This window comes from Hipposideros armiger, unplaced genomic scaffold (genome assembly GCF_001890085.2).
Source record: "Hipposideros armiger isolate ML-2016 unplaced genomic scaffold, ASM189008v1 scaffold_831, whole genome shotgun sequence".
NCBI lineage: Eukaryota > Metazoa > Chordata > Mammalia > Chiroptera > Hipposideridae > Hipposideros > Hipposideros armiger.
In genome coordinates this window covers 369,308-384,198 of record NW_017732181.1, presented here as the reverse complement: position 1 = coordinate 384,198, position 14,891 = coordinate 369,308, and the positions used below count along the sequence as shown (strand labels likewise).

Sequence of the window (14,891 nt, the reverse complement as noted above, 5' to 3'; positions counted from 1 at the left end):
AAATGTAAACAGAAATAGTCTCAGAGACACAGAGGAAAAACTGAGGGTTGCTAGTTGCAAGGGGGGTGGGGATGAAGGAGAAGGGGAAGGGACGAGACAATACAAATTGGTACCTACAATAAGGCCTCAGGGATAGAAAAGACAGTCTGGGGAATATAATCAACAATGTTGTAAATATTTTTTAGGGGGCCAGTTGGACTTATGTCTGGCCAAGGAGACCACTGCATAGACAGTGTAGAGGCCTGACCACCGCACTGTATTTCTGAAGCTGATGTTGAATAATATTGTATGTCAACTACAATTATATATACATATAGTCACAGGATGTGTAGAGTGTGGGAATGGAGTCAATGGAATTGTAATAGATAAGTATGACATCGGGGGTGGGAGGACAGTCGATGGGGGGAAGGGAGTTGTTACTTTGTGAGGGGTGAAAAGGATAACTATTGCACTGTATTGTACACCTAAAACTAATAATAAAATAAAATTAAAAAATAAAAATAAGCTAATTCTCTCTACACACTTTCTTCATTTAATAAAGCCCTGAACAAATCCCAAAAGGACTTTTTAAGGAATCTGGCAATGTGATTCGAAAAGTTCACCAAAAAGATTAAACATGTATCATTCTGCAAAAGATAAATGAAGGTGGTGTAGTACCAGTAGCATTGGAATACACCAATCAATGGAATTAAAGAAAAAGTTCAGAAAGAAATCCTTCCAACCATTTGGTACCATGGAATTTAGAATATATTAAATGTGGCATTCCTTATTGGAGAATAAAGTTCAGATGGACTAAAGATTTAAGTATTTAAAAAAAACCATAAAAATACTAGTAGAAAATGTAGGTGACTATATTATCTTCAGGTAAGAGAGGACTTTTTCAGCATAATGCCAGTCAGAAATCATAAAGGAAAAAAACCTGATGTTTGATACATAAATATAACAACTGACATATAGCAAGAACCACCATATTCACAACATATAATAGACAAAAACAAAAAACAAAAGACCACACAAAAAGCAAGCAAGCCCCCACAAACAAGAAAACATTCTAATTGAAAAATAGGGAACCAACCAACAGGTAATCCATAAAAGAAACCCTACAAAGAGCCAATTTAACATATGAAATATATTTAACTTTATTAGTACTCAAATAAATGAAAGTAAAAACACCTACCAGATTGGCAAAGTTTTAAAAGAATGACAAAAATGCAGTGTTGGCCCCAGGGTGTAGGGAAACGGGTATCCTCACAGATGGTTGTTGGCATGTGCATTTGTAAAACTTTTAGGGGAGATAGTTTGATATGCCACAAAATAAGCAAACACTTGGACCCAGTAATTAGACCTCTAAGGTAAGAATCAGATGATATACAGTGATATACAGTTTTGTTCACAATAATGAAAAATGGAAGAGCCTGAATAGCTAGCAACAGGAATTTGCTTAACTTATGGCATATACATACAATTTGCATTTAAGAAACTCTTATTCTGTGCCAGGCACTCTGCTTACATTTAGGAAGGGTAATGAATTTGCCCAAGGTCACACAGCTAAGTAAAGATGAGCTAGAATTTCAACGCAGCAGCCAGGCAAAGTTCAGAGTCTTGTTAACAATTCACAACAGAAACATGATCTCATTTGTATGAAAAATAAGGAAGAAGATCTGGGTGGTGAACACAGAATGCAATAGATAGATGATGTATTATAGAAATGTACACTTGAAACCTATATAACTTTACTAACCAATGCCACCCCAATAAATGTAGTAAATAAAAAAATAATAAAAAAAAGAAATCTGTTATTTACTAGTAAACTATTCTAAGGTTGTGTATTAACATTTTAATTATGATTATTTCTGGCTGGTGGAATAAGGGGAATCTTTCTTTTCCTTATACTCTTCTTACACCATTTAGAGAAAAATGAAAAGACAAAAACCCCAATAAACTTAATTAAAAAAAAGAAACTGACATGACAGGTGGGTATTAGACTGATCAGGGTGATCACTTCTTAAGTTATATAAATGTCTAATCATTATGTTGTACACCTGAAGCTAATATACAATAATATTCTATGTCAATCGTAATTTTAAAAAAATGAAAGAGCTATTTTATAGATCCTTCTGAGTCACCTCTCTGAGTAAGAGTTGTTATTTCCAATTTACAGACAAGGAATGTGTGGATCAGATAGGTTCAATACCTGTCTTTATCCAGCCTTGTTGGGGAAGGTCAGTGAGAAGATGTTGACCCTCCAGTGGGACCTGGCAATCGGAAGTTCCTCACCCGTTCCCCTGTCCTTGGATTGTGCCTTCGGCTTGCCTTCCCCGATCCCAGAAGCTGCGCCAAGGATGTAGCCTTGAGTTAGAAATGTGTTGATACTGTCTGGAAGATACTCAGGCATACCTTGCTTTGCTGTGCTTCACAGATGTTGCGGTTTTTTACAAATTGAAGGGAAGACCCTCCACCAGCAAAAAGGTTGACTCGTTTTATTGCGGTGGTGGTTGGGGGGAAAGAACCCGCAGTATCTGCCCGTACCAGCTACGAGCACAGCTGCGGTGAGTAGGAGAGACACATGACTTTTCTTCTCCTTTTTTTGGGTCACTGGGTCCCTTGGCTGTAACTTGAGGGATTTTAGAGACACCAAGGAGTCTCTGCGAACTCCCCACCCTCTCGCCCTTGAATGTGGCGTCTGGCTGAAAGGTTGACCTGGAGGAACTTTATACAGGTATATCTCACTTTGTTGCTCTTCGCTTTATTATGCAGCAGAGGCAGCGCAGGGACTCACAAAAAGGGTCTAAACAGAAGTGGATGGTAAATGGACAAAGTCCCTAGTTGGTAATCTGGCAGAGATGGAGAATTCGGGGCCGCTGGCCAGACTCCCACCCCCAGGACCCCTCACACGGACAAAGTTTAGGGCTGTCCCCATCCGGAGCAGTTTTCTGGGAATAAGAAAGCAGCAGCAGTAGGGAAAGCTCTCCCTCGGGCTCAGATGTTCCCGCTGAGACCCTCCATTTCTCCAAACACACGGAAAGACGAAGGAAAGAAGGTACCCAATATCTCTGATACCTGATACAGGAATCCGGTTCTTCTTTGCAGTCAATGTTGCACATGAAGCGCTCCCAGTGCAGCCAGCCCATGGTAGGAGTCATGGCCAAGCCATTGTCCAGGGCCCAGGCCGCAGGGACGTCCCAGAGAACCAGGACCAGGAAGCGAAGCACTAGCACGCAGCCCAGCAGTTGGACTCTGCGTATGAGCCTCATCGTCACTATAATCATGCATAACAGGTTTCCGCGGTAAACTGGGCTGTTAAGTTTAACCTTAGGGGCGGGCCAATCACTGGGGAGTTATTAAGTAGTGACGTTATTGTTTCTCCAGCAACTGGGACGGTTATCCCCAGAGGCGGACCAATGATCAGTCACGTAAGACGCACCGTAACCAATCACACTCTCTCTTCCTTAACATTGGCCCGCCCTATAGAAATACCAGAAGGAAGTGCGGCACTTTAGTGATCCCGAGTTTAAGCCGAGAGTTGCTCACGTGACCGAGATCTCACATGACGTAGGCGCTCACGTGATCAATCGCTTACGTGAGCAGAAGTAGTTCGGGTCGTCGTCTACCGTCTCGCTATAGCCGTTTGAGGGAAGAAGGAGGAAAATTATCCGGTATCGTTAGAGGTTGGTGTGTGGGTGGGAACTGGGGACTCAGGGGTGGTGATGATGAAGACCAAAGCGGGGTCCGCCGGCCGCCTCCGCCGTTTTCGCTCCCTGCTTTCCCCTCCCCCGCTCCCCTCCTCCCCCATCTCAGTGCCGGGAAGCCGCCTTTGCTGCGCCTGGTGGGGAAATGGTGGACGTTCGTGACTGTGTATGTGTTTTTTGTATCTCTGTCTGTCTGGGCGCGTCTCAGGGGGTCCTTAAGAGAAACCTGAAGGTGAAAAACGTTTGAAAACTACGTGCCTGGTTTAGAAAAAACAGATATTGAGACCAGTGGTCTGAGTGCTGGTCCATCGTTAGGCACTCAGTCTCCACTGCCTGATTATTTTGTCTGTCTATGGGGGGAGGCACCAAGTCAATTTTATCTGTAAAATCACATCTAGACAAATGTTAACATGCCTGATAGAGGCGCCCGATAAATTTTTATTGAGTCGAATACTTAACGTTTATTTTTCTGCTTGTAACAATTTACTTGTTCAAATTTTGAACATTCGGAAAATAACAGTATACTATAAATTTTAAAAATACACATGATTTATCACCCAGAGATAACTCCTCAGCATTATGGTGTATAAAAAGTATGTGTATAACACATACAAATACACAAATTCTTAACTCACAAATGGATCCCTGGTTCCTACTTCAGGCCACAGTCCTGTTGGCCTTCCCAGGAGATACAGTAATGAAGCAGAACCTCTTTGCCACTACAGAGGGGATACTAAGGCCTAGAGTGCTGCAGGGACATTAAATGGGATGGGTCATCCAAGAGCTAAGGCAGGCAAAAAAACAGTCCGCTCAGGCACAAAAATGGTTTATAGGAAGACTTATTACCACTGCAGGTGGAGTGTGCCAGACACATAATAGGCAATTAGTAAATGTTTGTTGAATTGAATCCTCAGTGTAGTTTTATGGCAGTTATTACACTTTGTACTTTCTTTCTTAGAGGCCCACTGTTCCCAGATCATGTCAGATAAAGCATCCACATACCAAATTAGGAACTCACATAAAATTTGCAATACCAAATCCCAGAAAAGCAAATATTTTAATTTGTTTTATTATTAGTTTTTGCTGAAATAAAAGTAATTGCTTTGTAGTAGATTAAGAATGCACAAAAAAATTTAAAATAAAATTGAAAAAGCCATAAACCTACCACTCAGAGAAACCACTGTTAACATTTGACATATTCCCCATGCATATATTTTTCTTAACACTGTTTTATAAATTTCAATTACAGAGATTTTTAAAAATTAAAAGTATTTAGTAGTATGTATGGTAAAAAGTGAAAATCCACTTCACTCTTCCTACCTTCCCGTTCTTTTCTCAAAAAAAAAGTTTGTATTATTATATGCTTCCAGATCTTCTGTTCATTTGCAAACGTGTACGTGCATGCTTATACTTCAAAATAAATAAGATCATACTATGCATAGTCTTTCATTTAATATATTTTGGAAATCATCCTCAGTCAGGGCAGATCTTTTTTTAACAGCTTCATAGCATTCCATTTTAAGGATAAAGTAGAATTCATTCAGCCATCTCTCTATTGATGGATAGTTAGGTGTCTAATGTTCTGCTGTTACTAACAGTGCTGCAGTGAACATGTATGAGTATTTCTGTTGACCAGGTCCTAGAATGAATTCTAGCAGGGTTGAAGGGTATATGTTTTTTACATAGTTGAGATTATAAAGTAGCTGTGATCTTGGGTCACTTAAGATTATACCATAAGTAATTTCTCATGTTATTAAATATTTTTATAATTTTTAAGTATGTGATATTCTATCTTTCTTAAAATACCTTTCAAAGAATATATAGCTCCATAAATATGTCTGAATTTCAGATCATCTCCTTAGGGTACATAACCTGAAGTGGATTTACCGTATCAAAAGAAATACATATTTCCAAATTGCTTTCCAGAAATACTGTATAAACTTTCACTTCTGGGAGTGTTACTAGTTTGTGAACCCTGAATATCAGCATTGATTTATAATCAGTGTTTAGTTTTCACGATCTTGATGGGTGTGGCATTTCTGGTTTTAATATGCATTTCTGATGATTGATGAGGTTTGAACATTTCGCAGACCCCTGTATCCTCATATCTCTGTTCCCGTATATTTAATCTGTTATAAAGTTCTACAGAGTTCACTGCTTTGAATGATCACATTTTTCCCCACTTTAAAAACTGCTGTTACCTTAGATCAATCCTTAACATGTCCCTAGGAGACCAGGGTTCTAACTGATCAAGCTAGTGTCACCCCAATCCCTTCTGTTTTAGTGCCACGTTGTTGTCATGGCTGTCTATCTGAAAGACATCACTTCCCTCCCCTCACTCCTTTCCCCCTCACTCCCTTCTCTTCACTCCCTTGTTCAAGGCCCTTAACAATTGTCTATCAAATGCCTTTGGGGTCTGATCTCTACCTTATCTGCTGTCTTGCCTCTTCCTATTTCTTGCTCCAATCATAATTTTAAAAAACTGTTTATGCATCCCTGAACCAGTTAGTCTGTTTCATCTAACCATTCTGTGCCAACTGATGTAATTGACCAACCAGGCCCTGCTTTATACCACCCTTTCACCCTGCACACAATTCTGTCATAGCAGAGATCATGTCTATTTGCCCTTCTGTTTTTAGTAAAGACAGTGTCCCTGTAGGACCATAAGTCCTTTCTGGACTTACTGATCCTTGTATTCCAGAGTCATGTACTGAACCTGAAAAATGTAAAATGAACACGTGAATTTCCCATAATATCTTTTTCCCATTATCTCTTAGACCTTAATATTTCCCTGATTTTATTAATTTACATGAGGTCTTTATACAATAAGGGTATTAATCTACTTGTTGCAGGAATTTTCTCAAGTGTATTCTTTGTCTTTTAATTCTGTTTAATCTTACTTTTGATGTGATAAAGTTTTTAATTTGTTATTTGTTGATGTCTTTCACTGATTTTGTTGCTGTTAATTTTTTACACCTTTTTATTTTGACTATGATGTTAATATATGGTCACTGTAGAAAACTTAGAACATGCAGAAATTTCCAAAGAAAACATTCCCTGAAACAAAAAGCTCCCATAATCCTACCACCGAGAAATAACCACTATTAATGGTATCCAACACCTAATAGGTAGCGAATAAATAATTCTTGAATGAATGAATTAGAAACTTGGTGCAGTCTCTTTGTTTATATGAATGTCTTACAAAAAAAGCTATCAGTGTAGATGAGTTTTGTATTAATAGTTTGCTTTTTTCTCTTACTATATTGTGAACATCTTTCCATGATAATAGTATTCTACTTTTTTTCAGCTACACTGAAATTGCATCGAGCCAAGCTTGCCACCAAGAGCCTAACAGTCATCATGATGCTGAGCACGGAAGGCAGGGAGGGGTTCGTGGTGAAGGTCAGGGGCCTGCCCTGGTCCTGCTCGGCTGAGGAAGTGATGCGCTTCTTCTCTGATTGCAAAATCCAAAATGGTACATCAGGTATTCGTTTCATCTACACCAGAGAAGGCAGACCAAGTGGTGAAGCATTTGTCGAACTTGAATCGGAAGATGAAGTGAAATTGGCTTTGAAGAAGGACAGAGAAACCATGGGACACAGATACGTTGAAGTATTCAAGTCCAACAGTGTTGAAATGGATTGGGTGTTGAAGCATACAGGTCCGAATAGTCCTGATACTGCCAATGATGGCTTCGTCCGGCTTAGAGGACTCCCATTTGGCTGTAGCAAGGAGGAGATTGTTCAGTTTTTTTCAGGGTTGGAAATTGTGCCAAATGGGATGACACTGCCAGTGGACTTTCAGGGGCGGAGCACAGGGGAGGCCTTTGTGCAGTTTGCTTCACAGGAGATAGCGGAAAAGGCCTTAAAGAAACACAAGGAAAGAATAGGGCACAGGTACATTGAAATCTTCAAGAGTAGCCGAGCTGAAGTCCGAACCCACTATGACCCCCCTCGAAAGCTCATGGCTATGCAGCGTCCAGGTCCCTATGATAGGCCGGGGGCTGGAAGAGGGTATAATAGCATTGGCAGAGGGGCTGGGTTTGAAAGGATGAGGCGGGGTGCCTATGGTGGAGGGTATGGAGGCTATGATGACTATGGTGGCTATAATGATGGGTATGGCTTTGGGTCTGATAGATTTGGAAGAGACCTAAATTACTGTTTTTCAGGAATGTCTGATCATAGATACGGAGATGGTGGGTCCAGTTTCCAGAGCACCACAGGGCACTGTGTACACATGAGGGGATTACCTTACAGAGCCACTGAGAATGATATTTACAATTTTTTCTCACCTCTTAACCCCATGAGAGTACACATTGAAATTGGACCAGATGGCAGAGTTACTGGTGAGGCAGATGTTGAATTTGCTACTCATGAAGATGCTGTGGCAGCTATGGCAAAAGACAAGGCCAACATGCAACATAGATATGTGGAGCTCTTCTTGAATTCTACTGCAGGAACAAGCGGGGGGGCTTATGATCACAGCTATGTAGAACTCTTTTTGAATTCTACAGCAGGGGCAAGTGGTGGTGCTTATGGTAGCCAAATGATGGGAGGGATGGGCTTATCCAACCAGTCTAGTTATGCAGGTCCTGCTAGCCAGCAGCTGAGTGGTGGTTACGGAGGTGGTTATGGTGGTCAGAGCAGTATAAGTGGATATGACCAAGTTCTGCAGGAAAACTCCAGTGACTATCAGTCAAACCTTGCGTAGGTAGGGAAGGAGCATGAAACAGCTACTACAGAAATAAAAGCTGTGCATTTATGGGAGTTGAATAGAATGGGAGGGATGTCTAGCATATCCAGTATGATTGGTAAAATGGGAAATACTGATTCTGATCACTCTTGGTCAGCTTTCCTTCTTTTTTCTTCCTTTCTTTCTTTCTTCCTCTTTTTTTTTTAAGAAAGCGAAGAATAAGTTTAACACTGCATTACAGGCTTGTGATTTCTGCTTACTGTAAAATGAAAGTCAAGATTGTTTTCAGACTTCAGGCTCAGTAATTTTGAACACTGAGACATTCATCTAGGATGTAATAACAGTTCAATATTCACCATAACTGTTAAAACAATTTTCAGCTTTCCTCAAGTTAGTTTTGTTGTAGGAGTGTACCTAAGCAGTAAGCGTATTTAGGTTAAAGCAGTTTCACTTATGTTAAATGTTGCTCTTATACCACAATACATTGAAAACTTTGGATGCATGTTGAGAAACATGCTTTTCTGTAAAACTCAAATATAGGAGCTCTGTCTATGACTCAAAGTGAAAACATTTGGCATGTTTGTTAATTCTAGCTTTTTGGTTTACTATCCAGTAAGGCACGTAAGCGTACACTTTTACTTTTTTTTTTTAAGATATGGGTGTGGGAAAATTTTGAGATGTAATACCAATACTTCAGGAGTTTGGTTATGTCATTTGTACGAAATTCTGGAGCTTTGATTTAAATCTTTCCTTGTATTGTGATTTCCATTAGATGTATTGTACTAAGTGAAACTTGTTAAATAAATCTTCCTTTTAAAAACTGGAAAAATAATTTTGTAAAGCTTGATTTTTATTATGTTCTGTCATATGAATAATTTCTTTTAAACAATTCTCTGCTGTTGAAGTTTAAGTTGTTTGCATTTTTAAAATTATAGACATACATTAACATCTTTATACCTACATTGTTGCATATATTATTATTTCTAAGATATATTCCTAGAGGTGGAATTGCTGAGTCAAAGTTACACACATTTTTAAGGCTTTTGATTTGTATTACCAGAAAGATCGTGGAACTTGGTGTTTCCACCAGGAGTGTGTGTGTGTGTATGTGTGTTTTTAATTTTCCCCCCATAATCTTGATGCACATTAGTCTTCTTGACCATGGCCAATTTGTTAGTTGAAAAATGTTATCCTATTGCTATTTTAATTTGTATTTCTTTAATATTGAGGTGGAGTAATTTTTCTGTTTGTTTCTAAACTTATCGTATCCTCAGGACTGTTGGGGCTACTCTGGAGACTATCTAAAGACAACCTTCTCCAAAATTCAAATAAAAAGCAAATAAACAATCCTCTTCCTTTCATTTAATGAGAAGATTTAAAGCACCTTTGTATGTTTTGAAAAAGAAGTAGGCCTGGGCCGGCCCAGTGGCTCGTTGGTTAAGGTTTGGCTTGGGAGCGTGAGCTCTGAGCAGCAGGGCCGCCGGTTAAGATCGCACATGGGCCAGTGATGCTGCACCCTGTGCAGCTAAGATGGTGACGACAGCTCAACCTGGAGCTGGGCTGCTGTGAGGCGATGGCGTAGGCTGCAGTGGGGCTGCAGTGGGCTACTGTGAGTTGGCCGGCAGCCAGTGTGAGCGGCCGGCAGCCAGTGTGAGCGACCAGCAGGTGAGCTGCTGTGAGTGGCCGTCGAATGCCCCATGACCTATCTGCCTCAGCAGGGAAGAGCTCAATGATCACAATACCAGTGAAGCAACGTCCTCCACAACTAGACTGAAGAACAAAATGACAGCAACTTGTCTGTTCCCCTTCCCCAATTCCCCAACGCTGTTACCGCCCCCAATAATAAAAAAAAGAAGCAGGCCTGTGTTATAGAAATAATTCAGTCTCCTCCACAAATTCATCAATAGTCTCTCAACACCCTTTAAGTCTTTACAGGGCATTTAAACCAATGGTTCTCAAACTTAAGCATGCACCATTATCCTCTTACAGGGCTTGTTAAATCATTGATTACTGGTCCCCACTCCTAGAGTTTCTGAAATTCGGTAGTTCTGGGGTGGTGCTTGAGAATCTGCCAATGGTGCTGGCTTCACAACTATGTTTTGCGACCCATCACAGCTCTAATGGCTAAAGGCCTGTCTACACCCTAAAACAGCTTCCTTCATGATCCCTGATTGCCTCCCGTTCTGGTAACAAGTAGTTTAGACTTTCTATTAAACATACAAGTCAAATATGCTTATTTACAATATCTTGAATCTCCCATTAGGACTTTGAATGCCTGTGACATTAGGGGTTATCTTACAGTTCTACCCATATAATGGTCAATAAAAACTACACCTGTCAATGGTCTTCAGGCCTGGATGCCCTCAGGTCAGTACCAGCTGCATCTGAACTTATACAGATCTCTTTATAGTTTGGACCAGACTGAAAATGGATTGTTATCCATGGTTATTTAGAGCTTGGGGCCCAGAGAAACCCTGAGATGGTAAGCAAATACCAAATTGGTATTACCTGACTCCATTTTATTCAAGTATACTTTATTGAGCACCATTTCTAGAAAATCATTCACATTGAAGATACAGTGGGAGGTGATTTGAAATTCTCTGATGAATTCTAATTTCTGACACAGCTGCAAGAGCAAGAAATCCATTTTGACTCGTCGCATTGAGTCAGTCATTACCTTCCCCTCCTCAGCTCTTCAGGAAACCTTTCTCAGAGGGTTCACAAGTACGAGTTTTTGCTTTCCAGGCTGCTAGGTTAATTTTCCAGAACATTGTCTCCCAGCAAAGATTCTCAAGTTAGCCACTAGATGTCACCAAATTCCAGGAAAGGATAGCTTGACCTCTAAGATCTAAGGTAGCTTGCTACCTTCTCTGCTGGGTTTAAAACAAACTGAAAAGGGCCCAAGGAAGCAAGCGGTTCTGGAGGTCAGCACCAGAAGTGTAGAAAGGGACAGCAGTACCTGTCGGGACCGCAGCACAGATGCGTGCACTGAGGGACACGCGCATGCACACCCTACCCCCCCCCCCCCCCACACACACACACCACCTCTAAGTCTCTCAAATCTAACACTCTAACACTACCCAGGAGAGTTTCCTGGGAGGTAAAGTGAGCAACCCACCCATATCACCCAATCATCAAGTCAGGGGATTCATTTTAGACTGCACCCACGAGCTGCTTGGCAGCATCAGTGGAAAAGGTTGCAGCCACAACTATCATGGCCTAAAGGGGTCTCCACTGATGAATTACTCCAGTGGATCTCCGAGTGGGGGTCCTGGACCAGCAGCAGCAGCATGATCTCGGAACTTGTTAGAAATGCAAAGTCTCAAGTCCCATTGCAGACCGACTGAATGAGAAACTCTGGGGGTGGGGCCCAACCTTGTTTTGTTTTTTAATTCAGGAATTCGGGGAGGAGAACAGTGTTGGGGAATTAGGGAGGGGGACCTGCCAAGTTGTTGTTCTTCAATCTTAGTTGTGGAGGGCACCAGTTGCCATCTGGCTGCCTGCGCTTGTGGACTCTAAGCTCCAGGTGCTGTGTTCAATCTTGGTTGCAGGTGTGCTGGGAGTCAAACCAGCAGACTTGTTGTTAAGAGCACATGCTCTATGCACTGAACCATCCGGGCAGCAGCTCAGCTCAAGGTGCTGAGTTCAGTCTTAGTTGTGGGTGGGCGTAGCCGACCATCAAACAGGCTGTCTTATTGTTAGGAGCACGTGCTCTCACCCGCTGAGCTATCCTGCCACCTGTTGGCAGCTCAGCTGCAGCTCAGCTCAGGCACAGGGTCACTGGCCCATGTGGGAATCGAACCGGTGGCCCTTTGGCTCAGAGCTCGCATTCTTGAGCTAACTGTTAACCAACTGAGCCATTCGGTTGGCCCCCGCAACAATCTGTGTTTTAACAAGCCCTCTAGGTGTTTCTGATGCTCAGAACCACTGGCTTCTGCATGGATTTAATTATCCACCCATTTATTTATTCCTGCATTCATCCATCCAACCATAAAAGAGGTCCCTAAACCCCACACCATCTTATCTGTAAACATGGCACATTGTCTGTACCTCCCCACTCCCGGCAAATTGATATGAAAATGCATTGGAAATTCTTTCACAAATCAAGGTCCTTTTCCATTAGAGAGAATTCCTAAGCTATCAGAAAAAAGGAAGATTTCTCCAAGATGGGCCTCCAGGACTATTGCAAAAGAGGTAGCTGCTGATGGAATGAAATTTCACTCGCTGTGCCTGATACCAAGTTGGGAGAGTCACAAGGGTCATTTCACAACCTGCTCCCTCAACTGACTGAATTTCAGTCTTGTGAATGTAAAGCAATTCAGTCTTGTGAATGTAAAGTGGGCATGTCCCAGGGGTCACCCGGTTAGCGCCACACAGGACCCCACTCAGGAGGTGAGGGGTCAGGGTGTGCCTGGAGCCTGTGTGTGGAAGCCCCTGCCCCCCCACCCCCAGCAGTGATCTGCACAGACGGATAGATGCATGGAACACACCGCCTGCCAGCCACCAGCCCTCTGAAAAAAGAATGCAACGCTTCTGAAAGAAGAGATGCGTACTGAGAATCAACATTTAAGAATCACTGTATTGTATTCAGGAATTATTTCTGAACCCCTTTCCTATTCCAGTGCCATGTCGGACCAATACACTAATTAGAACATTTACCTGCATATTGTGAGGACTTTTTTTCACGGTCCTTTTTTTTACTTCCCCTCTCTGTTTTTTACTTCCCCCGCCCTCCCTCCTTTGCCCTGGGCTTGTTTCTCATACAAGCGAAGTCATTACGTGTCAATGCTATCCTCACTTTAGAAATGAGGAAACAGTCTCAGAGAGGGTGAGGATCTACTGTCTTTGGGAACAAAGCAGGATGCTGGAGGGGAGGAGAAAGGGAAGGTCAAGGCTCAGATCTGCATGGGACAATGTAAGGGTAGCCAAGCCCTGGGACCTGTGTGGGGAGGGGAGCGGTGACTGGTGCTGGGTCCAGCTCCCCCTACCCCCTCTCTCAAGCCCAAAGTCACGTTTCTCTACGGCAAGCCCTCTGATAAGCAGGAGACAAGGTCAGGTAGTGGGGCCTCAGGAGGGCGGGGAGAGAGTTTGATAAGAATCACGCTTCCCTCTCGGCTCCCGCAGTCCACAGACCCTCAATCCGCCCCTCCTCGCCCTTAGTATATTTTGTTTCCGGAGAGGGATGCGGAAGAGGCCTCCTTGGCAAAGGCGGCCCGCCGCTCGGGGCTGGTGCGGGCGGCTGGGGGGGGCGTGGTCAGCGTGGTGAATGGCGGAACGTGTCGAGGGGAAGAATGGGGAGTAGGGTGTCAGCGGAGTTCTGAGAGGGGAGACTACCACCTTACTAACCGTGGTAGGGCCTGTTAACTCTGGTCTGGGAACATCGTCTGCCCTTCAGGGCCCCTCTCCTTTCGATTCAGCTGGGAGCCGGGAGCGGGACGCCCAAGGCCAAACCCAGCTACAGGGAACGGAAGGAAGGGCCCTAGAACGTTCCTGGCGCCCCCTCCCCGGGCTTTCTCGAGATTCTCGAGATCAGCGCTCTCCCGCCCCAGGGCAGCCCGGAGGGGAGGAGAGAAGGGGAGCTGCTTTTCACTGCGCACTGTAGGCACTCAGTACGTGTTTCTTTTCAGTTGAGTTTTGATTCAACTTTTATGACTTGTGATTAATCCTTTTCCTTCTGTTGTCAAAACTCCCGTTGCCTACTAGATCAAGGACACACACCTCCCCAACTGTTCAAAACACCATATTGGAATTTTAAAAAGTTCGGAAAATATGTGGGTTCTGTTGTTTGTTTGAATATTTCTCAACTCATTTTATTTTTTATTTTTTGCATTTTTTTCCCTCTGCAACAAAGTCCTAAAATGTTCTACCTCTTCCTGGAAACTGCTTCCCACTCCTCAGTTCACACTGATTTGTCTTCTAAATCTTTTTGAGCAAATAATCACACTGCACATTTGTTACTTGGTTTTCAAGTTATTTCACATGTGGTAATTTTGATTTTTGCTTGTCTGGCTAGGCTGTATCTTTTATCCTAAAATATGAGGATCTTCAAAAGTGCCTATAGGGTAGGGACAGGAGGAGTGACTGGAAACGGGCATGAAGGTTTTTTTTGTTAGAGATCATGAAAATGTCCTAAATTTACATTGTGGTGATAGTTTCCACAACTCTGTAAATTTACTAAAAGCCATTGAATTGTATGCTTAAAATGGGTGAAATTTATGAATATAAATATATATTGTGGAGAGACTAGCAGGATAAATAAAAATACAATCTAAGGAAATGACAGACTCTCTCATTCACCAAACTTTAGATAGGCTCTTCTAAGTCCTCTTTTCAATTAGGCTTCATCCTTGGTCCCTGTCCTGGGAGCCTGTTCTACACATGCCTAGCCTAGTTTTAGTAATAATATTTCTCCTGCCCTTGATACTGGATCACCTTGGCCTGCTTTTACCAAGAATCCTGTTAAGTTGGTTTAGCAAGAATTCCCTTCCTCCTTGATGTCTCCTCTTAGTA

At 42.4% G+C, this 14,891-nt stretch overlaps 2 protein-coding genes across 5 annotated transcripts in view; one reads left to right on the top strand and one right to left on the bottom strand.

Moving 5' to 3' along the window:
* Nucleotides 1–3,344, bottom strand: part of GLA (galactosidase alpha) — a 9,421-nt gene extending 6,077 nt beyond the window's left edge. Inside the window, exons 1-2 of one of the 3 annotated variants that reach the window (XM_019629234.1) lie at nt 3,061–3,150; nt 2,195–2,331 (exon numbers count right to left, since the gene is read on the bottom strand). Coding sequence is in view for 2 of the 3 variants with exons in the window: in XM_019629233.1 (XP_019484778.1) it covers nt 3,061–3,269 (209 nt within the window). In the remaining variant the exon portion in view is untranslated. Of the gene's footprint in view, nt 1–2,194; nt 2,332–3,060 lie in introns of all 3 variants that reach the window. The other 2 variants (XM_019629233.1, XM_019629232.1) reach the window with 2 other exon arrangements.
* A 137-nt stretch (nt 3,345–3,481) lies between these two features.
* On the top strand, nt 3,482–9,335 carry HNRNPH2 (heterogeneous nuclear ribonucleoprotein H2). Of its 2 annotated transcripts, none has more exons than XM_019629190.1 (2): nt 3,482–3,656; nt 6,997–9,335. In XM_019629190.1, the coding sequence occupies exon 2, from the start codon at nt 7,050–7,052 to the stop codon at nt 8,397–8,399; it is 1,350 nt and encodes a 449-aa protein (XP_019484735.1). In that variant the 5' UTR covers nt 3,482–3,656; nt 6,997–7,049; the 3' UTR covers nt 8,400–9,335. The 2 variants fall into 2 exon arrangements, with proteins under 2 accessions (XP_019484735.1, XP_019484734.1); XM_019629189.1 differs by having other exon boundaries at nt 3,482–3,668.
* Nucleotides 9,336–14,891: the final 5,556 nt, after the last annotated feature.

What these genes read in the sequence shown, in the direction of transcription:
- HNRNPH2 (XM_019629190.1), top strand. Translation starts at nt 7,050, where the DNA reads ATGATGCTGAGCACGGAAGGCAGGGAGGGGTTCGTGGTGAAGGTCAGG.